This window comes from Salvelinus fontinalis, chromosome 15 (assembly GCF_029448725.1).
Source record: "Salvelinus fontinalis isolate EN_2023a chromosome 15, ASM2944872v1, whole genome shotgun sequence".
In the NCBI taxonomy this organism is placed as follows: Eukaryota; Metazoa; Chordata; class Actinopteri; order Salmoniformes; family Salmonidae; genus Salvelinus; species Salvelinus fontinalis.
This window is the reverse complement of record NC_074679.1, coordinates 30,904,645-30,926,771: the sequence shown is the minus strand read 5'-3', so window position 1 is coordinate 30,926,771 and position 22,127 is coordinate 30,904,645. Positions and strand designations below refer to the sequence as shown.

Below are 22,127 nucleotides of genomic sequence, written 5' to 3'. Positions count from 1 at the left end.
AAATGCTTAAGGTTAGCCATTAACTCAGAATGTTTAAGGAAAGAGTTAAGGTATGGGATAGGCTTGGAACAAAAAAGTCAAAAACAACTTTTTTATTGCTGGATTCCAACTTGCAGCCTTTGGAATCAGAGACAGATGCTTACGCCCATCCGCTATTCCCGTCCACATCGCCCTAGCAAAACCAAAATCTACTTGAAGGTAACAGTGCTTACTGTTGCCCAGAGTGGCTGGTTTCCACATCATCTCCTGACTTCCTCAGACATGGATGGATGTCAAATACTGACTTGTATCACAGGTGACCTGGATGATTTATTTCAGCATCTTGAGAGAATGCGAAGTTAGATACTGTCTGTATAGCTATTTTTAATCAGCATCTTAAAAGCTGATAGTAGGCTATTTCATCCATATAAAATATGCATCTTGTAACGATGTATGCTGAGAGTCGGGAAGCAAGTACAGGGAGTGAATATTTAATAAATAAACGGAACATAATACACACCAAGAATAGCACATAGACATGAAACTGAAACAGAAACAATAACGCCTGGGGAAGGAACCAAAGGGAGTGACATAAATAGGGCAGGTAATCAAGGAGGTAATGGAGTCTAGGTGAGTGTCAATAAGTGCTGGTGCGTGTGACGATGGTGACAGGTGTGCATAATCAGCAGTCTGGTGACCTAGAGGCCAGAGCAGGAAGGTTCCCGAAGCGTGGGAACCTGTTGAGCCGGCTGGGGCACGGCTAGAGCGCAAAAGAAGGAGCAGACGATACAGCACCCTCTCTCCGACGCGCGGCTCCAGCCGCAGGACGCCGACCAGAGGGACGTTCCGGGGATTTAGGAGCGGATCTGTCGCTTCCATAGGGGCACAGGAACCTGACTAGCAGCCTGATGTGCAGGAGCCTGGCGAGCCAGTTGTGGCATGGGAGCCTGCCGAGCTAGCTGAGGCATCCTCGGTAGACTCGGCAACAGACACTTGACCCGCCAACCGAGTCTTGACACCCCGATGTACCGGCTGAGGCATGAAAGCCTGAAAAGCAGGCTGAGGCATCCTCGGTTGCTCCGGCAGTGGAACCCAGACCTGATGTCACCTCCAACACAAAAAAAAAACACTCCCTGATGCTTCCCTTTGTTGAGGCGTTATTCTGTAAGAAAGTACAGGGAGTGCATATTTAATAAATAAACGGAACATAATACAAAACAAGAAACACAAACAGCACACAGACATGAAACAGAAACAATAACGCCTGGGGAAGGAACCAAAGGGAGTGACACATATAGGGCAGGTAATCAAGGAGGTAATGAAGTGTAGGTGGGTGTCAATAAGCGCTGGTGCACGTGACGATAGTGACAGGTGTGCGTAATAATCAGCAGTCTGGTGACCTAGAGGCCAAAGAGGGAGTATACGTGACACATCCAAGCCAAACTGTAATCTTATCAGAAACATCTTGGGTCGTTTTCATAGCTTTCTATTTCCTTACAACCGGTCAAACTGATGTCATTTTGACATTTTGCACTGAAAATCTTTCCTGGTTTTTGTTGTTGTCGAGTTATTGTATTTTCTCCCAGGCGCCCAAATGTCTTTGCTCCGCAAAGAAGCAGAGACGACAGAGAAAACTTTTTCGATGTCAACTAGAATGAAGCATTCATTCTTTTGATTTAAGACATTATTCTGGGTTTATTTCGTCTTCTAGGGAAACATAATGACAGAAGATAAGGTGCATATATGTAATGATAGATAAGTTGAGGAACAAATAGAAATTATAACTGGAAACATATCTTCAGTGCATTCAGAAATTATTTTGTTATCTGACAGCCTTATTCTAAAATTGATTAAATTGTTGTTGTTTTTAAATCATCAATCTACAGTACACACAATACCCCATAATGACAAAGCAAAAACATATTTTTAGATGTTTTTGCAAATTATAAAAAATACAAAATTGAAATATCAGATTTACATAGGTACTCAGACCCTTTACTCAGTACTTTGTTGAAGCACCTTTGGCAGTGATTACAGCCTCACGTCTTCTTGGGTATGGCGGTACATGCATGGCACACTTGGGGAGTTTCTCCTATTCTTCTCTGCAGATCCTTTCAAGCTTTGTCAGGTTGGAAGGGGAGCATCGCTGCACAGATTGTTCAGGTCTCTCCAGAGATGTTTGATCAGGTTCAAGTCCGGGCTCTGGCAGGGCCACTCATTGACATTCAGAAGCCACTCCTGCGTTGTCTTGGCTGTGTGTTTAGGGTCGTTGTCCTTTTAGAAGGTGAACCTTCGCCCCAGTCTGAGCTCTCTGGAGCAGGTTTTCATCAAGGATCTCTATGTACTTTACTCCGTTCATCTTTCATTCGATCCTGACTAGTCTCCCAGTCCCTGCTGCTGAACAATATCTACACAGCATGATGCTGCTGCCACCACCATACTTCACTGCAGGGATGGTATTGGCCAGGTGATGAGCGGTGCCTGGTTTCCTCCAGATGTGACGCTTGGCATTCAGGCCAAAGAAGTTCAATCTTGGTTTCTTGGTTTCAATCTTGGTTTCAATCTTGTTTCTCATGGTCTGAGAGTCCTTTAGGTGTCTTTTGGCAAACTCCAAGTGGGCTGTCATGTGCTTTTACTGAGAAGTGGCTTCCGTCTGGCCACTCTACCTTAAAGTCCTGATTGGTGGAGTGCTGCAGAGATTGTTGTCCTTCTGGAAGGTTCTCCCATCTTGACAGAGGAACTCTGGAGCTCTGTCAGAGTGACCATAGGGCTCTTGGTCACCTCCTTGACCAAGGCCCTTCTCCCCCGATTGCTCAGTTTGGCCGGGCGGCTAGCTCTAGGAAGAGTCTTGATAGTTCCAAACTTCTTCCATTGAACAAACAGCTGACTCTGGCATCACTAACACACACACACACACACACACACACACACACATATTATTTGTTGACTCACACAAATCTAGTCTGTGTGTAGGCCTATATATATTTATAAATATGTGTGTGTACGTGTATGTGTGTGTGTGTGTGTATAGCGGGGCAGCTGGCAGGTAGTTCGTCAGTGGAGATGTACCGTCAAGTGATGTTGGCAGGCTGTCGGTGTGTGGAGTTAGACTGTTGGAAAGGACGGACCACAGAGGAGGAACCAGTCATCACACACGGCTTTACCATGACCTCAGAGATCTGCTTTAAGGTACACGCACGTCGCACACCGCTCGCACGCACACACAAACACACACATGCTCTGAAATCTCCTGCATCAAGGCTAACTCCATTCATCTGTGTCAAGGCTACATTAGTCTCCGCCTTGTCTCTGCTTCTAAAACGGATCATTTTATTCAAATATAGTCTATATCGGACGTGGCAGGCCACTGCAGTAAGCTGAATTCACTGTCATGTTCGTGGAACCATTCCTGGACAATCCTAGCTTTGTGTCATTGGGCATTATCCCGCTGAAAAAATATTTTCACAGATGGATACACTGCTGCCATGAAGGGATGAAATTGGCAATGTGTGGCTCAGTTAGTTGATCATGGTGCTTGTAACACCAGGGTTGTGGGTTTGATTCCCACGGGGGACTAGTGTGAAAAATAATGAAAATGTATGTACTCACTACTGTAAGTTGCTCTGGAGAAGAGTGTCTGCTAAATGATGTAAAAATGGCAATGATATCCTGGGGCATTCAAACATTGCGCCACATTTATCAAGGGGCCAAAGTGTGCCATGAAAACACAACCCACACCATGAAACCACCACAACCTGCCTTCAATGTTGACACGGTGCGTGATAGATGCAGTAGTGTAAAAATTCTTTAAAGTACTACTTAAGTAGTTTTTTGGGGTATCTGTACTTTACTATTTCTATTTTTGACAACTTTTACTTCACTACATTCCTAAAGAAAAGTATATACTGTTTACTCCATACATTTTCCCTGACACCCAAAAGTACTTGTTACATTTTAAATGCTTAGCAGGTGTTAGGAGTATGTATTGGAGGCGAAGTCAGGTGCAGGAGAGCAGAGTGTAGTGAACAGGCACACTTTTTATTCCGGTCAAAAATAACAGCACAAAATACATAAAATGTGCTCAAAACACGGAACATAGACAAAAAGTAATGCGCGTAACAATATCCACAATAGCAAAGTACACGTAACACAAACAATCCTACACAAAGACATGATGGGGAACAGAGGAATAAATACATATGAATTGATTGGGGAATGAAAACCAGGTGTGCAGGGAACAAGACAAAACAAATGGATACATGAAAAATGGAGTGGCGATGGCTAGAAAGCCGGTGACGTCAACCGCTGAACGCCGCCTGAACAAGAAGAGGAGCCGACTTCGGCGGAAGTCGTGACAGCAGGACAGGAAAATTGTCAAATTCACACACTTATCAAGAGAACATCCCTTGTCATCCCTACTACCTCTGATCTGACAGACTCACTAAACATATGCTTCATTTGTAAATTATGTGTTAGTGTTGGAGCATGCCCCTGGCTATTTGTAAATTAAAATAAACAAGAAAATTATGCCGTATGTTTGCTTAATATAAGGAATATGAAATTATTTATATTTTTACTTTTACTTTTCATACTTAGGTATATTGTAGCAATTAGATTTACTTTTGATACTTAAGTATATTTGAAACCAAATACTTTTAGACTTTTACTCAAGTAGTATTTTACTGGGTGACTTTGACTTTTACTTGAGTCATTTTATATTAAGGTATTTTTACTTTTACTCAAGTATGATATTTGGGTACTTTTTCCACCGCTGGATAGATGCATGTACTCATGTGGTTTTCTTCATACCCTCGTCCTCCCATCAGCGTGAAACAGCAGGAACCAGGATTCACCAGACCAGGCAATGTTTTTCAAATTCTCCAGTGCCAAGTGTTTTCGTTCCTTAGCCCACTGCAACGGCAGTTTCTTGTTTTTTGCTAAAAGAAGTGGAACTCTATAAGGTCGTTGGCTGCCATACCCCAATTTGTGTCAATGTACGATGAGTTGTGCCTTCTTGTCACGATCGTCTTCTTGAAAGACTTCTTTTCTGGGTCTTTGGGCACGAATGTTGTACTGTCAGTTGACAAACTGTTGCCCATCTGTTACTCTGCACAGTTCATGTCAGCCTCCTTTTTCTTATTTCATCAATTACCCGTTTTTGACCACTGGCCTGCCATTGGCTGGATGTCCTTTGGGTGGTGGACTATTCTTGAAACACAGGAAACTGTCGAGCGTGAAAAACCCAGCAGCGTTGCAGTTCTTGACACACTCAAGCGTTGCAGTTCTTGACACACCTAATGTTTTGTACACTCAGTGTATATATGTGTAATAAAATAACCAACTATTATAACTTCTCCTTTTACTCTACAGGAGGTGATTGAGGCCATCGCTGAGTGTGCTTTCAAAACCTCTCCTTTTCCCGTCATTCTGTCCTTCGAAAACCATGTGGACTCGTGAGTGAACATATATATATATTAATAGGCGAATATATTAGAAAATATTTGGTGAACTGCTCTTTAATCCTGACCCCTGATCTCTAATCCTAAAAGGCCGAAGCAACAAGCCAAGATGGCAGAATACTGTAGGTCGATTTTTGGAGATGCACTACTGATTGACCCACTGGAGAAATATCCTGTAAGTTTTTAGGACACACGCGCACCCCACCAACCCCCCCCCCCCCCCCCCCCCCCCCTCACCTCCTCTCCCCACACACACACACTTGCATGCATGTACACTGATATGTGTGTGCGTTGCCTGTGCGTGTGTGTGTGTGTGTCTGTTTGTTTGTGTGTGTGTTAGCTGGAGTCTGGGGTACCCCTGCCAAGTCCTCAGGAGCTGATAGGTAAGATCCTCATTAAGAACAAGAAATCCCACAAGCCCTTGGCTGCCCATGGCAACAAGAGAATGGCAGAGCACCCAACCAACCAGAGCGTAGTAGCAGAACAGGCAACAGATGAACCCTCGTCTCCTAGCAACATTACAGAAGGTGAGGCTGTCTGCAAGTGTGCTCTAATGCATAAAATGATGATAATAATAATAATCATATTCATCGTCTTCATCACTACCATCACAGCTGGTGAGGCTCTCTAGAAGCCTTTTATAAGAGATGACAACAACAACAAAAACACTTTTAGAGTATATGGAAATGTAAACATTATTTCAGGAGAAATAGAGGGTGAAGACGATGATGATGACGATGATGATGATGACGATGACTGTAAGAAGACATCAGATGAGGTGAGTTCAGTAGCTTGTACTCTGCTACCATGGTTACTTGGTTACCCTTTAACACTGCTGATGTAGGTTAGAGGTGAAGGGTCAGGGTTAGGGTAACATGGCTGCCTGTTATGTGATGACTTTGTCTCCAGGGGACAGCAGAGGAGCGGGAGGCCGTAGCCACAGAGGAGATGTCCACTCTGGTCAACTACGTCCAGCCCACCAAGTTTAACTCCTTCGAGGCGTCCAAAAGTATGCTGGCTCACTGCATATATACTGAGTATACCAAACATTAGGAACACATTCACATGGAACACATGTTGATTCCAATGCTTCACAAAGTTGTGTCAAGTTGGCTGGATATCCTTTGGGTGGTGGACCATTCTTGATACACACAGGAAAATGTTGTGTATAAAAAAACAGCAGCGTTGCAGTTCTTGACACAAACCAGTGCACCTGGCACCTACTACCATACCCTGTTCAAAGGCACTTCAATGTTTTGTCTTGCCCATTCATCCTCAATTGTCAAAAGGCTTAAAAGTCCTTCTTTAACCTGTCTCCTCCACTTCATCTACACTGATTGAAGTGGATTTAACAAGTGACATCAGTAAGGAATCCTAGCTTTCACCTGGATTCAATTGGTCAGTCTGTCATGGAAAGAGCAGGTGTTCTTAATGTTTTGTATACTCAGTGTATACACACATATGAGCGCATAAACACGCAAATGCATAATAAACCATTATGTTCTTTCCCCAGAGGTTAATCGCAGCTATCAAATGTCATCATTTGTGGAGACTAAAGCTCTGGAGCACCTCACAAAGTCGCCCGTGGAGTTTGTGGAGTATCCTTAAGATTCAGCTACCCTCTAAATAACCCCAACAATAACCCAGAACCCTAACTCTACTTCAGTATTAGTTTGTAGTGTGGTTGATTACTTCCCTCTTAAGGGTTTGCTTTGCTCTCTATTTTAGCTAATTCCATTGAAGATTAGCAGCAGTTAAGTCTCATCAATGCAGTTGACTAATATACATGCCCTACTCTACACTCTTAGAAAAAGGGTTCCAAAAGGGTTCTGTGGCTGTTCCCATAGGAGGACCCCTTTTTGGTTCCAGGTAGCACTCTTTTGGGTTCCATGTAGAACCCCAATGTGGAAAGGCTCCTACATGGAAACCAAAAAGGTCCTATCTAGAACCAAAATGGGTTCTTCAAAGGGTTCTCCTAGGGAACAGTCAAAGAACCCTTGTTGGTTCTAAGATCAATCAATCAATCAAATGTATTTATAAAGCCCTTTTTACATCAGCCGATGTCACAAAGTGCTATACAAAAACCCAGTCTAAAACCCCAAACAGCAAGCAATTCAGACGTAGCAATTCAGAAAAACTCCCTAGAAAGGAACCTAGGAAGAAACCTAGAGAGGATCCAGGCTCTGAGGGGTGGCCAGTCCTCTTTTGGCTGTGCCAAGTGGAGTGTTCTAGTAAGAGTGTTCTTACTATAATGTAATGTCATGTCTTTAACATGTCCTCTCAGATATAACAAGCAGCAGTTGAGTCGTATCTACCCTAAAGGCACTAGGGTGGACTCTTCCAACTACATGCCACAACTCTTCTGGAATGCTGGCTGCCAGCTGGTGGCGCTCAACTTCCAAACTATAGGTGAGGCCTGCCTACTTGACCTGTGACCCCTGACCTCGCTTAACCTCTGACCTCACCATGACCTCTGTCTCTCTCTCTTTCTTTATCCCTCTCTCTCTCTCTCTCTCTCTCTCTCTCTCAGATCTGTCTATGCAGTTGAACCTGGGCATGTATGAGTACAATGGGAAGAGCGGCTACAGACTGAAACCAGAGTTCATGAGACGACCAGACAAACACTTTGACCCGTTCGCTGAGAGCACCGTGGACGGCATTGTGGCTAACACAGTCAAGGTCAAGGTAGAAGTTACAGAATACTCTAACCATAACCATAACCCAACCAACACACTCTCTGTCAAGGTTAACCAGTTACTGTAGTTTAGACTAAAGCGTGGATATAATTAGCCCATTTAAACCGAGCGTCTCTCTCCTACAGATAATATCAGGCCAGTTTCTGAGCGACAAGAAGGTAGGTGTGTACGTAGAGCTCGACATGTTTGGTCTTCCTGTGGACACCAGGAGAAAAGCCCTGAAGACCAAGACATCCCAAAGCAACGCTATCAACCCTGTCTGGGACGAGGACCCAATCATCTTCAAGAAGGTGAGACAACAGTATGACCGACTGGGTTGGAACCCAGGCCCCCTAAATGCCATAAGACTGGACTGTGTTAGCCCTCTGAGCTAAAACCTAGGCATTAGCTCAGAGAGCTAACTCAAATCTTCAGGATTCAGGCAAACTGTATAACCATAGGTTAGCGTATAATATTGAAGTGTAACAGTTTAACTGTGTAAAACTGTATTATTTTAACTGTATAACTGTGTATAATATTAAGGTATATCAATGTATGACTGTGTCTAATTGTGTTTTTGCAGGTGGTTCTCCCGACATTGGCCTCTCTTAGGATTGCTGCATTTGAGGAAGGAGGAAAGTTCATAGGTCACCGTATTATCCCTGTGCCAGCCATACGGCCCGGTAAATAAAATAAAATCAAATTTTATTTGTCACATACACATGGTTAGCAGATGTTAATGCGAGTGTAGCGAAATGCTTGTGCTTCTAGTTCCGACCATGCAGTAATATCTAACAAGTAATCTAACAATTTCACAACAACTACCTTATAGACACAAGTGTAAAGGAATGAATAAGAATATGTACATAAAAATATATGGATGAGCGATGGCCGAACGGCACAGGCAAGATGCAGTAGATGGTATAGAGTACAGTATATAGATATGAGATGAGTAATGTAGGGTATGTAAACATTATATAAAGTGGCATTGTTTAAAGTGGTTTGTGATACATTTATTACATTCAATTTTTAATTATTAAAGTGGCTAGAGATGAGTCAGTATGTTGGCAGCAGCCACTCAATGTTATTGATGGCTGTTTAACAGTCTGATGGCCTTGAGATAGAAGCTGTTTTTTACTCTCTCGGTCCCTGCTTTGATGCACCTGTACTGACAGCGCCTTCTGGATGGTAGCGGGGTGAACAGGCAGTGGCTCGGGTGGTTGTTGTCCTTGATGATCTTTTTGGCCTTCCTGTGACATCGGGTGGTGTAGGTGTCCTGGAGGGCAGGTAGTTTGCCCCCGGTGATGCGTTGTGCAGACCTCACTACCCTCTGGAGAGCCTTACAGTTGTGGGTGGAGCAGTTGCCGTACCAGGCGGTGATACAGCCCGACAGGATACTCTCAATTGTGCATCTGTAAAAGTTTGTGATTGTTTTTGGTGACAAGCCGAATTTCTTCAGCCTCCTGAGGTTGAAGAGGCGCTGTTGCGCTTTCTTCACCACATTGTCTGTGTGGGTGGACCATTTCAGTTTGTCCGTGATGTGTACCCCGAGGAACTTAAAACTTTCCACCTTCTCTACTACTGTCCCGTCGATATGGATAGTGGGGTGCTCCCTCTGCTGTTTCCTGAAGTCCACGAGCATCTCCTTTGTTTTGTTGACATTGAGTGTGAGGTTATTTTCCTGACACCACACTCCGAGGGCCCTCACCTCCTCCCTGTAGGCCGTCTTGTCGTTGTTGGTGTTGAACATTGAGATATTAAATAAATGATAGAGACGAAGCCTTGAATAGAAAGAATCTGTAGCGACCCAGAAGGCTTTGGAATGTGTTTGATGGAGGAGAGGAGAGCGATGTGTTGATATAGGGAAGACAGATGGATATCTGTGGATTAGGTAAAGGAGAGGTTGAGGCCCTCTTGTCCAGATGGATTAGGGCAGTGTGCAGTGTGATTGCGTCGTCTGTGGACCTATTGGGGCTGTAAGCAAATTGGAGTGGGTCTAGGGTGTCAGGTAGGGTGGAGGTGATATAGTCCTTGACTAGTCTCTCAAAGCACTTCATGATGACGGAAGTGAGTGCTACGTAGCGATAGTCATTTAGCTCAGTTATCTTAGCTTTCTTGGGAACAGGAACAACATTATATTTACCTGTAAACAGTAAACACTGTTTCTGCAAATAGTTTTGTGTTTCTTTCTCTCTGTAGTCCTTATTGTCCTCTGTTTTCCTTTCCTGTCCTCGGGTTATTAACTATGTTCTGTCTGTCTCAGGTTATCGCTACATCGGCTTGAGGAATGAGAAGAACCAGTCTCTGATTCTGCCTGCTGTGTTTGTCTACATTGAAGTGAAGGATTATGTCCCAGACACCTTTGCAGGTAGGTCTGGTTATGACAATGCCTATTAGACCTGGAGGTCTCTGTATAAGCTTAATACCAGCTTAGTCATCAGTGGTAAGGAACACGTGCACGTGTGGCAGGAATATCTGGCCTCAGAGAAGTAGTCTTTTTCTTCAGCTTGCCCACATTGCATCAAGGCTAATCCCTAATGTGTGTGTGTGTGTGTGTGTGTGTAGATGTGATCGAGGCGCTGTCTAACCCCATCCGGTATGTGAATCTCCTGGAGCAGCGATCCCAGCAGCTGGCTGCTCTCACCCTAGAGGAAGGGGAGGAGGAGACCAGCAAAGAGGTTTGTGGTCAAACTAGGGTTTTGTGGTCGAAAGGGGGTTATGGACAGTAAAAACGGGTTCTCCTTGATATACATGCATTTAGAAATACTGTTACATTACTGTTGTTGCTGGTGTTGATTGTAATGTTAAATGCTGTTGGTGTTTTTGTGTTATAAAGGTTGAGGCTAATGCTGATCAGCCAGGGCCCGCTGAGCCAAAATCGAACCTACGACCTGCTCCTCTGGAGAACGGTCTCAGCCCCAGCCCTACCGTCACACCCAGGACTCCTACTAACACACCTCAGCCTGCAGCCACAGGTAACCCTGGACTTCTGACTCCTGACCCACCAACTTCTATCTGCCAAAGTCACACCCAAGACTGCTACAATGTCACCGCAGATGTATTGACATGAATTAATTTCCCCATTTAAATGGTGTGCCGCCAACAAATATTAGTGTTTTTGTTGTCTTTTCAGAACCAGCCAAAGCAGCGTTGAAGACTGAAGACATGGTGCAGAGCGTTCTGATAGGTCAGAGGGATCAGGGGGCGGGATTGTGTGTGGTCAGTATAAGACAGTGTGGCTGTGGTGTGTAGTCTATGTGCTCGACTGTGTGGTCTCTGTCGGTTCAGATATGGAGGCGGCCACACTAGAGGAGCTCAGGCAACAGAAGCTGATCATGCGGGAGCAGAAAAGACACTACAGGGAGATGAAGGATGTGGTGAAGAGACACCAGAAGAAGACTTTGGAGATGGTGAAGGAACATACCACCAAATACAACCAGGCTAAGAACCAACACACACGCAGACACAACGCTCTCCTGAAGACTAAACAACATGGTAAGACAAGGTAGGTAGGGTGGAGGGGGGGAAGTAAGGTAGAGTGTTGCATCGTGTGTGTATGTGTGCGTTGTCCCTAACCCTGACTCATGTCCCTTTTGTGTGTGTGTGTGTGTGTGTGTGTGTGTGTGTGTGTGTGTGTGTGTGTGTGTGTGTGTGTGTGTGTGTGTGTGTGTGTGTGTGTGTGTGTGTGTGTGTGTGTGTGTGTGTGTGTGTGTGTGTGTGTGTGTGTGTGTGTGTGTGTGTGTGTGTTGTAGAAGCTTGACGCCTGGAGGGGAGGCTGAACTGAAGCAGTTTGATGAGGAGGGAGAGGACCAACTGGGGGAGCTGAGAGAACAACAACAGCAACAGCTACTGGAGCTGAGGCAGGAACAATACTACAGCGAGAAATACCTCAAAAGAGAACATATCAAACAGGTAACACACACACACACATTAATACATTATATAACTGTACATTCTAATACTCTCCACTATTGCAGCTGATGGAGAAACTGACTATGGTGACTGAGGAAAGCCAGAACAACCAGATGAAGAAATTAAAAGACATCTGTGACAAGTGAGTTTGACATGACTGTGAGACGTCAGTTTAACAGAGTCGTAAAGTGAGTGTATTATAGAGATATAATTGTAAACAATTCTATAAAATATCTAATTTGTGATGCTCCACCATTGTAGAGAAAAGAAAGACCTGAAAAAGAAAATGGAAAAGAGGAGAACAGAGAAAATCAAAGAAGCAATGACGAAAGAGAAGCACTTGGCTGAAGAGTAAGAGAGAACTCTCTCTATGTGTGTGTGTGTGTGTGTGTGTGTGTGTGTGTGTGTGTGTGTGTGTGTGTGTGTGTGTGTGTGTGTGTGTGTGTGTGTGTGTGTGTGTGTGTGTGTGTGTGTGTGTGTGTGTGTGTGTGTGTGTGTGTGTGTGTGTGTGTGTGACAGAGAGATAGAAATACAGCCTATGTGTATGATTGTATTTCTTCTTCTGTTGTCAGGGAGAAGTTGGAGATCAACAAATCATATGTGAATGAAGTGGTACAGAACATCAAGAGGGTAAGGATGAAAGGGTTTGGGGACAGACATCACTCAAAACTCCTGTTGGTGAATCATCTGCGGGACGTCAAGTACTGTTATAGTGATAGCGATTCCAGGAACGAGTGGTCCAATCACTGAAGGTAACCTCTCTGTTCTCTGCTCTAGCTGGAGGATGCCCAGGCAAAACGTCAAGAGAGACTGGTGGAGCAGCACAAAGGCATCCAGCAACAGATTCTGGATGAAAAACCAAAGGTGACACACCAACTAACCCATGACCTCTAACCTTTAACCCCGTAGCCCTTATTTATTTATTTAACCTTTATTTAACCAGGTAGGCCAGTTGAGAACAAGTTCTCATTTACAACTGCGACCTGGCCAAGATAAAGCAAAGCAGTGTGACAAAAACAACACAGAGTTACACATGGGATAAACAATCGTACAGTCAATAACACAATAGAAAAATCTGTATACAGTGTGTGCAAATTAAGTAAGGAGGTAAGGCAATAAATATGCCAATAGTGGCAAAGTAATTACAATTTAGCAATTTACACTGGAGTGATAGATGTGCAGATGAGGATGTACAAGTAAAAATACTGGTGTGCAAAAAAGCAGAAAAACAAAAACAAATATGGGGATGAGGTAGGTAGTTGGCTGGTTGGTTGGTTGGATGGGCTATTTACAGATGGGCTGTGTACAGCTGCAGCGATCTGTAAGCTGCTCTGACAGCTGATGCTTAAAGTTAGTGAGGGAGATATGTCTCCAACTTCAGTGATTTTTGCAATTCGTTCCAGTCATTGGCAGCAGAGAACTGGAAGGAAAGGCGGCCAAAAGAGGTGTTGGCTTTGGGGATGACCAGTGAAATATACCTGCTGGAACGTGTGCTACGGGTGGGTGTTGCTATGGTGACCAGTGAGCTGAGATAAGGCGGAGCTTTACCTAGCAAAGATTTATAGATGACCTGGAGCCAGTAGGTCTGGCGACGAATATATAGCGAGGGCCAGCCAACGAGAGCATACAGGTCACAGTGGTGGGTAGTATATGGGGCTTTGGTGACAAAACGGATGACACTGTGATAGACTGCATCCAATTTGCTGAGTAGAGTGTTGGAGGCTATTTTGTAAATGACATTGCCAAAGTCAAGGATCGGTAGGATAGTCAGTTTTACGAGGGTATGTTTGGCAGCATGAGTGAAGGAGGCTTTGTTGTGAAATAGGAAGCAGATTCTAGATTAAAATTTGGATTGGAGATGCTTAATGTGAGTCTGGAAGGAGAGTTTACAGTCTAGTCAGATACCTAGGTATTTATAGTTGTCCACATATTCTAAGTCGGAACCGTGCAGAGTAGTGATGCTAGTCGGGCGGGCAGGTGCGGGCAGCGATCGGTTGAAGAGCATGCATTTCGTTTTACTAGCATTTAAGAGCAGTTGGAGGCCACGGAAGGAGTGTTGTATGGCGTTGAAGCTCGTTTGGAGGTTTGTTAACACAGTGTCCAAAGAAGTGCCAGATGTATATAGAATGGTGTCTTCTGCGTAGAGGTGGATCAAAGAATCACCCGCAGCAAGAGCGACATCATTGATATATACAGATAAAAGGGTCGGCCCAAGAATTGAACCCTGTGGCATCCCCATAGGGACTGCCAGAGGTCCGGACAACAGGCCCTCCGATTTGACACACTGAACTCTATCTGAGAAGTAGTTAGTGAACCAGGCGAGGCAGTCATTAGAGAAACCAAGGCTGTTGAGTCTGCCAATAAGAATGCGGTGATTGACAGAGTCGAAAGCCTTGGCCAGGTCGACGAAGACGGCTGCACAGTACTGTCTTTTATCGATGGCAGTTATGATATCGTTTAGGACCTTGAGCGTGGCTGAGGTGCACCCGTGACCAGCACGGAAACCAGATTGCATAGCGGAGAAGTTACGGTGGGATTCCAAATGGTCGGTGATCTGTTTGTTCACTTGGCTTTCAAAGACTTTAGAAAGGCAGGCCAGGGTGGATATAGGTCTGTAACAGTTTGGGTCTAGAGTGTCTCCCCCTTTGAAGAAGGGGATGACCGCGGCTGCTTTCCAAACTTTAGGAATCTCAGATGATATGAAAGAGAGGTTGAACAGACTAGTAATAGGGGTTGCAACAATTGCGGCGGATAATTTTAGGAAGAGAGGGTCCAGATTGTCTAGCCCAGCTGATTTGTAGGGATCCAGATTTTGCAGCTTTTTCAGAACATCAGCTGTCTGGATTTGGGTGAAGGAGAAGTGGGGGGGCTTGGGCCAGTTGCTGCGGGGGGTGCAGAGCTGTTGGCCGGGGTTGGGGTAGCCAGATGGAAAGCATGGCCAGCCGTAGAGAAAAGCTTATTGAAATTCTCAATTATTGTAGATTTCTCAGTGGTGACAGTGTTTTCTAGTCTCAGTACAGAGGGCAGCTGGGTAGGAGGTACTCTTATTCTCCATGGACTTTACTGTCTCCCAAAACCTTTTGGAATTAGTGCTGCAGGATGCAAATTTCTGTTTGAAAAAGCTAGCTTTTGCTTTCCTAACTGTGTCTATTGGTTCCTGACTTCCCTGAAAAGTTGCATATCGCGGGGACTATTCGAAGCTAGTGCAGTATGCCACAGGAGTGTTTTTGTGCTGGTCAAGGGCAATCAAGTCTGGAGTGAACCAAGGGCTGTATCTGTACGTAGTTCTACATTTTTTGAAAGGGGCATGCTTATTTAAGATGGTGAAAACAGCAGAGGTTTATTTAGAGGGCAAGTTGGTCAGGATTATACAGTGGGGCAAAAAAGTATTTAGTCAGCCACCAATTGTGCAAGTTCTCCCACTTAAAAAGATGAGAGAGGCCTGTAATTTTCATCATAGGTACACTTCAACTATGACAGACAAAATGAGAAAAGCAAATCCAGAAAATCACATTGTAGGAATTTTTATGAATTTATTTGCAAATTATGGTGGAAAATAAGTATTTGGTCAATAACAAAAGTTTATCTCAATACTTTGTTATATACCCTTTGTTGGCAATGACAGAGGTCAAACGTTTTCTGTAAGTCTTCACAAGGTTTTCACACACTGTTGCTGGTATTTTGGCCCATTCCTCATTGCAGATCTCCTCTAGAGCAGTGATGTTTTGGGGCTGTTGCTGGGCAACACGGACTTTCAACTCCCTCCAAAGATTTTCTATGGGGTTGAGATCTGGAGACTGGCTAGGCCACTCCAGGACCTTGAAATGCTTCTTACGAAGCCACTCCTTCGTTGCCCGGGCGGTGTGTTTGGGATCATTGTCATGCTGAAAGACCCAGCCATGTTTCATCTTCAATGCCCTTGCTGATGGAAGGAGGTTTTTACTCAAAATCTCATGATACATGGCCCCATTCATTCTTTCCTTTACACGGATCAGTCGTCCTGGTCCCTTTGCAGACAAACAGCCCCAAAGCATGATGTTTCCACCCCCATGCTTCACAGTAGGTATGGTGTTCTTTGGATGCAACTCAGCATTCTTTGTCCTCCAAACACGACGGGTTGAGTTTTTACCAAAAAGTTATATTTTGGTTTCATCTGACCATATGACATTCTCCCAATCTTCTTCTGGATCATCCAAATGCTCTCTAGCAAACTTCAGATGGGCCTGGACATGTACTGGCTTAAGCAGGGGGACACGTCTGGCACTGCAGGATTTGAGTCCCCGGCGGTGTAGTGTGTTACTGATGGTAGGCTTTGTTACTTTGGTCCCAGCTCTCTGCAGGTCATTCACTAGGTCCCCCCGTGTGGTTCTGGGATTTTTGCTCACCGTTCTTGTGATCATTTTGACCCCACGGGGTGAGATCTTGCGTGGAGCCCCAGATCGAGGGAGATTATCAGTGGTCTTGTATGTCTTCCATTTCCTAATAATTGCTCCCACAGTTGATTTCTTCAAACCAAGCTGCTTACCTATTGTAGATTCAGTCTTCCCAGCCTGGTGCAGGTCTACAATTTTGTTTCTGGTGTCCTTTGACAGCTCTTTGGTCTTGGCCATAGTGGAGTTTGGAGTGTGACTGTTTGAGGTTGTGGACAGGTGTCTTTTATACTGATAACAAGTTCAAACAGGTGCCATTAATACAGGTAACGAGTGGAGGACAGAGGGGCCTCTTAAAGAAGAAGTTACAGGTCTGTGAGAGCCAGAAATCTTGCTTGTTTGTAGGTGACCAAATACTTATTTTCCACCATAATTTGCAAATAAATTCATAAAAAATCCTACAATGTGACTTTCTGGATTTTCTTTTCTCATTTTATCTGTCATAGTTGATGTGTACCTATGATGAAAATTACAGGCCTCTCTCAGCTTTTTAAGTGTGAGAACTTGCACAATTGGTGGCTGACTAAATACTTTTTTGCCCCACTGTATCTATGAGGTTGCCCATGTTTACGGATTTGGGGTTGTACCTGGTAGGTTTCTTGATCAATTGTGTGAGATTGAGGGCCTCTAGCTTAGATTGTAGGACGGCCGGGGTGCTAAGCATATCCCAATTTAGGTCACCTAGCAGGACTAACTCTGATGATAGATGGGGGGCAATCAATTCACATATGGTGTCCAGGGCACAGCTAGGAGCTGAGGGGGTTCTATAACAGGCGACAACAGTGAGGGACTTATTTCAGGAGAGATGGATCTTTAATAGTAGAAGCTCAAACTGTTTGGGCATAGACATTTTTACATTTACATTTTAGTCATTTAGCAGACGCTCTTATCCAGAGCGACTTACAGTAAAGTGCATACATTTTTATTACATTTTTTACATACTGAGACAAGGATATCCCTACCGGCCAAACCCTCCCTAACCCGGACGACGCTATGCCAATTGTGCGTCGCCCCACGGACCTCCCGGTTGCGGCCGGCTGCGACAGAGCCTGGGAGCGAACCCAGAGACTCTGGTGGCGCAGCTAGCACTGCGATGCAGTGCCCTAGACCACTGCGCCACCCGGGAGGCCACAATAGACCTGGATAGTATGACAGAACTCTGCAGGCTATCTCTACAGTAGATTGCAATTCCGCCCCCGTTAGCAGTTCTGTCTTGATGGTAAATGTTGTAATTGGGGATGGACATTTCTGAGTTTTTGGTGGCCAGGATTCAGACACGGCTAGCACATCAGGGTTGGCGGAGTGTGCTAAAGCAGTGAATATAGCAAATTTAGGGAGGAAGCTTCTGATGTTAACATGCATGAACCCAGGGCTTTTACGGTTGCAGAAGTCAACAAATGAGAGCGCCTGGGGACACACAGGGCCTGGGTTAACCTCTACATCACCAGAGGAGGAGTAGGATGAGGGTACGGCTAAAGGCTATAAGAACTGGTCGTCTAGTATGTTGGGAACAGAGAATAAAAGGAGCAGATTTTTGGGCGTGGTAGGATAGATTCAGTGCATAGTGTACAGACAAGGGTAAGGTAGGCCATGAGTACAGTGGGCGTAAACCTAGGCATTGAGTGACGATGAGAGAGGTTACATCTCTGGAGGCGCCAGTTAAGCTGGGCGTGGTCTCTGCATGTGTGGGGGGTGGGACAAAGGAGCTATCTAAGGCATGTTGAGCAGGACTAGGGGCTCCACAGTAAAATAAAACAATGAGAGCTGCCCTAAACAATACAAGGCATATTGACATTAGAGAAAGGCATACGCAATCACAGGTGTTGATTGGGAGAGCTAAGACAACAACGGGTGAGACAACAACGGGTAAACAGCTAAGACAACAACAACGGGTATGGCGATGAATGGGCAGAGAGGGTCAGTTAGCTACACACAGGGCCTGAGTTTGAGGCTGGGGCAGACAGATAAACAAAATTAAGTACCGTGTTAATGGACAGTACAGCAGGTATCGGCTGTGTAGCCGAGTGATCATAGGGTCCAATGAGCAGCACGAGATGAAACTGGGAGCCGTTCGGTAGTTGATTACTACGTTGAGAGAGCGGGAGACACGGCGTTCAGGGAGCTAGCAGGCCGGGAATAGCAGATGGATCATCACCAAACATCCACAATGCAGAGGCCGGTTGAGAGCACATCGGCCGAGTTACGTCAGCAGACCAGCAGACCAGTCGTGATGGATCGGCTGGGCTCCGTGTCGACAAAGGGTCCAGACCAATTGGCAAGAGAAGTGTTGTAGTTGGTGTACTTCGTTTGGTAGCTGGGAGATGGGCCTAGCTCAAGGCTAAATGGTGCATGCTTCTGGACAAGGGTGTTAGCCACAATAGCTCCTCTGTAACCATTAGCTAGATCCATTGTGATGGTCCAGAGCTTGCGGCAGGAATCAGGTGATGTAGTGGAAAAAAGCAGTCCGATATGCTCAGGGCTGGTATCGCGCTGTGCAGACTGGCAGGTGTTATCCGGGCTATCCAGACTAAAGCTGCAGGAGTCCGAGCTAAAGGTAAAGACCGCTAGCAGAGGCTAACAATGACTAAATAGCTAGTAGCTAATTAGCTGACTAACTAATGATGGAGGTTCCAGTTATAACGTCTATAAAATAAAATAAAAGCTGGTCCGTACCACATTGGGTGAGGCGGGTTGCAGGAATGTATATTTATTTTGAAAATGGAAAAAAGAGATTGAAATGTATACAAAAAACCCCGCAAAGACAATATTTACATGGGACGAAAACAAACACGTCTTACTGCTGCGCCATTTTGGATTACCATAACCGGCAAACGCCTAACTCTAACCCCTGACCACTGACCCTAGCTGCAGGGTGCGGTGGAGGCGGAGTACCAGGAGAAGTTCCGCCTGTTGCCGGGGGAGATCCAGGACTTCTTGCAGAACAGAAAAGGAGGGGTCAAAGGTCATGTCGTGCCCCGCCCCTCCACCCCTCATGACACGCTCTCTGAGGAGGAACTAGATGAGGACCGAAGGGAGTGAGAGAGAGGGAGGAGAGAGAATGGGAAAAAGTCCATCCTTTTCATACTCCTACTCTGTAACCCGGAAAACGATGAGTGGTTGAATGGTCGAGGAGAGTGTCAATTCGTTAGTAGGCAAACAGAGAAGTATGCTCAACTCCTCAATTACCTACTTTGGCAGAGGATGCACAAGAGTATCCTCCCGGCGGCTAGCGCAGAAGTGTTTAAAAATCTGCCACACCCCCTTTGAATCAGCTGTTGTTTTCTCAAAGGAGAAAAGCATGAACACATTTTATCTATAAAATGTGTTGCACAACAAGCTACATTTGTTTTTATCACTTTACACATTTATTTTGGGATTCCACCCCTGTAAATATAATTTGCCTGATAATGCGAAAGTGGAGAAGGAGAGTCTCATTTCATACAAGTGGATTTGTTTCCACATTTCCTCTCCTCGCCTCTGCTCCTCAATTACCTTTGACCTTTTTCAAAAGCAGGCAAGCAGTGGAGGGAGGAGAGGACATGAGGAGTCGAGCAAAACCAATTGAGGTTCTGCCAGAGAGAGAGAGAGCTTTTCTTCTTAATGAATGCTGGTTTAGTGATGCACTCTACAGGTAGTCCGGGACAATGTGTATTGTCATGTTATCTGCGGCATATTAACCATAACTTTTTGATAGTTGAGATTTGATATACAGTATACTAATACTGCTACATTGTGCTCTCCTGCCTTAGAGGACTCATAAGTAGGCCTAGTGGCCAAGCAGAGTGTGTTGCATGAGGCCAAGCAAAGCACGTTATTATTCTACTGACCACATCTTGACCTCAGACACGGTCCTGTTGTTCTGACCGCATGTGATTCTTATCTGGTCGTGGGGTTGTGGTAGTCAGTGGACAAGGGAGAGGCTTTTTGCTGAATTTCTATTTGCACTGAAATGTACACCATTTGCTTCTCTTTGCAACACTCCTGGCTGTCTGTGCTTTTCTCTTGAAAGACGTTGCTGCTGAAAAGGTTTGTTTAATTGTTTTCTACTTGATATTAATTCTTTTAGAGAGTTTTATATACAGAAATTTTGCTAATGACATTGATATGTTATTTAAAAAATAATGAGCTGTTGATTGTTGTGGTTCCTTACAGTTTCAGGGATGCATGACTTTATGCAGTATTTTTATTGAATGTTTCAAATGTACTATTATATGGTTATTAAAATGGATGTACTGGTTCAATCATAATTAATGACTTAGTTTAATTTTAGTTTATGTTAAATTATATTTAATACAATTATATCCCAAACCATTTCCACCCCTATCTCATGTCTTACTCCTGATGTAGTGTAAAATAACCAAATAAAATGTCAGATCCAACAAATATTTAAGAAGCGGTTTCACAGGGGACCAACAATGTGTTGCAACTGGCTAAGTATGTTTTTGTTTGGTTATTTATTTGTATTTATTTTACTTTTATGACATTATCTTGAATAGTGTTAATGTTACGGGACTGTGTGTCTGTGTTAAGGTGAGGGCATTTGTCCTGTGTATGTGCTTTGCCCAGAATTTGTGAAACCCCTTATTTTAAATATTTCACTTTAAGCATCATAAAATATGTTTGACCATTTTTCTGGGGTTGGATGTATGTTTTGATAAAACAACTATAGGCCTAGTATACCGTAGAAATTACAAAAAATGAAGTTGTATTAAGTTTGGATCAATAAAATTACATGAATTCCTATGAAGAAAACCTACATTTCTCAACATGTTATGGAATTACAAACTGTGTTTAAGTCTCTTTTTGAATACAGGTTTCAGGTAATTATATTAATATTTCTGATGTATATAATTGTATTGGGTTTATTTGTATATAGTTGCATTTGTTTGATTGTAGTACTATATTCAATAATGATAAGATAAGTCAAATATATTGGGGGTTACTAGTAAGTATGTTACTAGTAAGAATTATTTGTTGATACGTTTAACTTTAAAAGTTCTCCTTTGTATAGAGCCTTAGCTCTCAGTAATGATTTGCCCCTTGTTTTTGTGATTACTTGAACCACATTTATGACTAAAATATTTATTCTGAAATGAGATGTGTGTATTTTCTTTTGTTAAAACTTCTTATGGCTGCAATCCCGCTACCGGAATCGATATGACAACAGCCAGTGAAAGTGCAGGGCGCCGAATTCAAACAACAGAAATCTCATAATTAAAATTCCTCAAACATACATGTGTTTTATATAATTTTAAAGGTAATCTTGTTGTTAATCCCACCAAAGTGTCCGATTTCAAATATGCTTTTCAGCGAAAGCACTACAAACGATTATGTTAGGTCACCACCAAACCACAATAAGCACAGCCATTTTTCCAGAGAAAGATAGCAGTCAGAAAAAGCAGAAATAGAGATAAAATTAATCACTAACCTTTGATTATCTTCATCAGATGACACTCATAGGACTTCATGTTACACAATACATGCATGTTTTGTTTGATAAAGTTCATATTTATAACAAAAAATCTGAGTTTACATTGGCGCGTTACATTCACTAGTTCCAAAAACATCAAGTGATTTTGCTTAGCCACATCGTTTCAACATAAATACTCATCATAAATGTAGATGATAATACAAGTTATACACATGGAATTATAGATATACCTCTCCTTAAT

General features: G+C 43.8%; 1 protein-coding gene across 3 annotated transcripts in view; it reads left to right on the top strand.

Moving 5' to 3' along the window:
- LOC129811779 (1-phosphatidylinositol 4,5-bisphosphate phosphodiesterase beta-1-like) overlaps nt 1-21,551 on the top strand; it is a 32,293-nt gene extending 10,742 nt beyond the window's left edge. For 2 of the 3 annotated variants that reach the window (XM_055863383.1, XM_055863384.1), the window contains 22 exons: nt 3,011-3,168; nt 5,350-5,432; nt 5,529-5,613; nt 5,779-5,965; nt 6,143-6,216; nt 6,348-6,447; nt 6,952-7,036; nt 7,723-7,847; nt 7,969-8,123; nt 8,260-8,424; nt 8,697-8,796; nt 10,377-10,481; nt 10,679-10,791; nt 10,950-11,088; nt 11,247-11,300; nt 11,402-11,618; nt 11,866-12,025; nt 12,091-12,167; nt 12,287-12,376; nt 12,598-12,655; nt 12,803-12,889; nt 19,321-21,551. In XM_055863383.1, coding sequence (XP_055719358.1) covers nt 3,011-3,168; nt 5,350-5,432; nt 5,529-5,613; nt 5,779-5,965; nt 6,143-6,216; nt 6,348-6,447; nt 6,952-7,036; nt 7,723-7,847; nt 7,969-8,123; nt 8,260-8,424; nt 8,697-8,796; nt 10,377-10,481; nt 10,679-10,791; nt 10,950-11,088; nt 11,247-11,300; nt 11,402-11,618; nt 11,866-12,025; nt 12,091-12,167; nt 12,287-12,376; nt 12,598-12,655; nt 12,803-12,889; nt 19,321-19,494 — 2,591 coding nt within the window. In that variant the 3' untranslated portion in view covers nt 19,495-21,551. Of the gene's footprint in view, nt 1-3,010; nt 3,169-5,349; nt 5,433-5,528; nt 5,614-5,778; nt 5,966-6,142; nt 6,217-6,347; nt 6,448-6,951; nt 7,037-7,722; nt 7,848-7,968; nt 8,124-8,259; nt 8,425-8,696; nt 8,797-10,376; nt 10,482-10,678; nt 10,792-10,949; nt 11,089-11,246; nt 11,301-11,401; nt 11,619-11,865; nt 12,026-12,090; nt 12,168-12,286; nt 12,377-12,597; nt 12,656-12,802; nt 12,890-19,320 lie in introns of those variants that run through there. The other variant, XM_055863385.1, reaches the window with a different exon arrangement.
- The last annotated feature ends 576 nt before the right edge of the window (nt 21,552-22,127 follow it).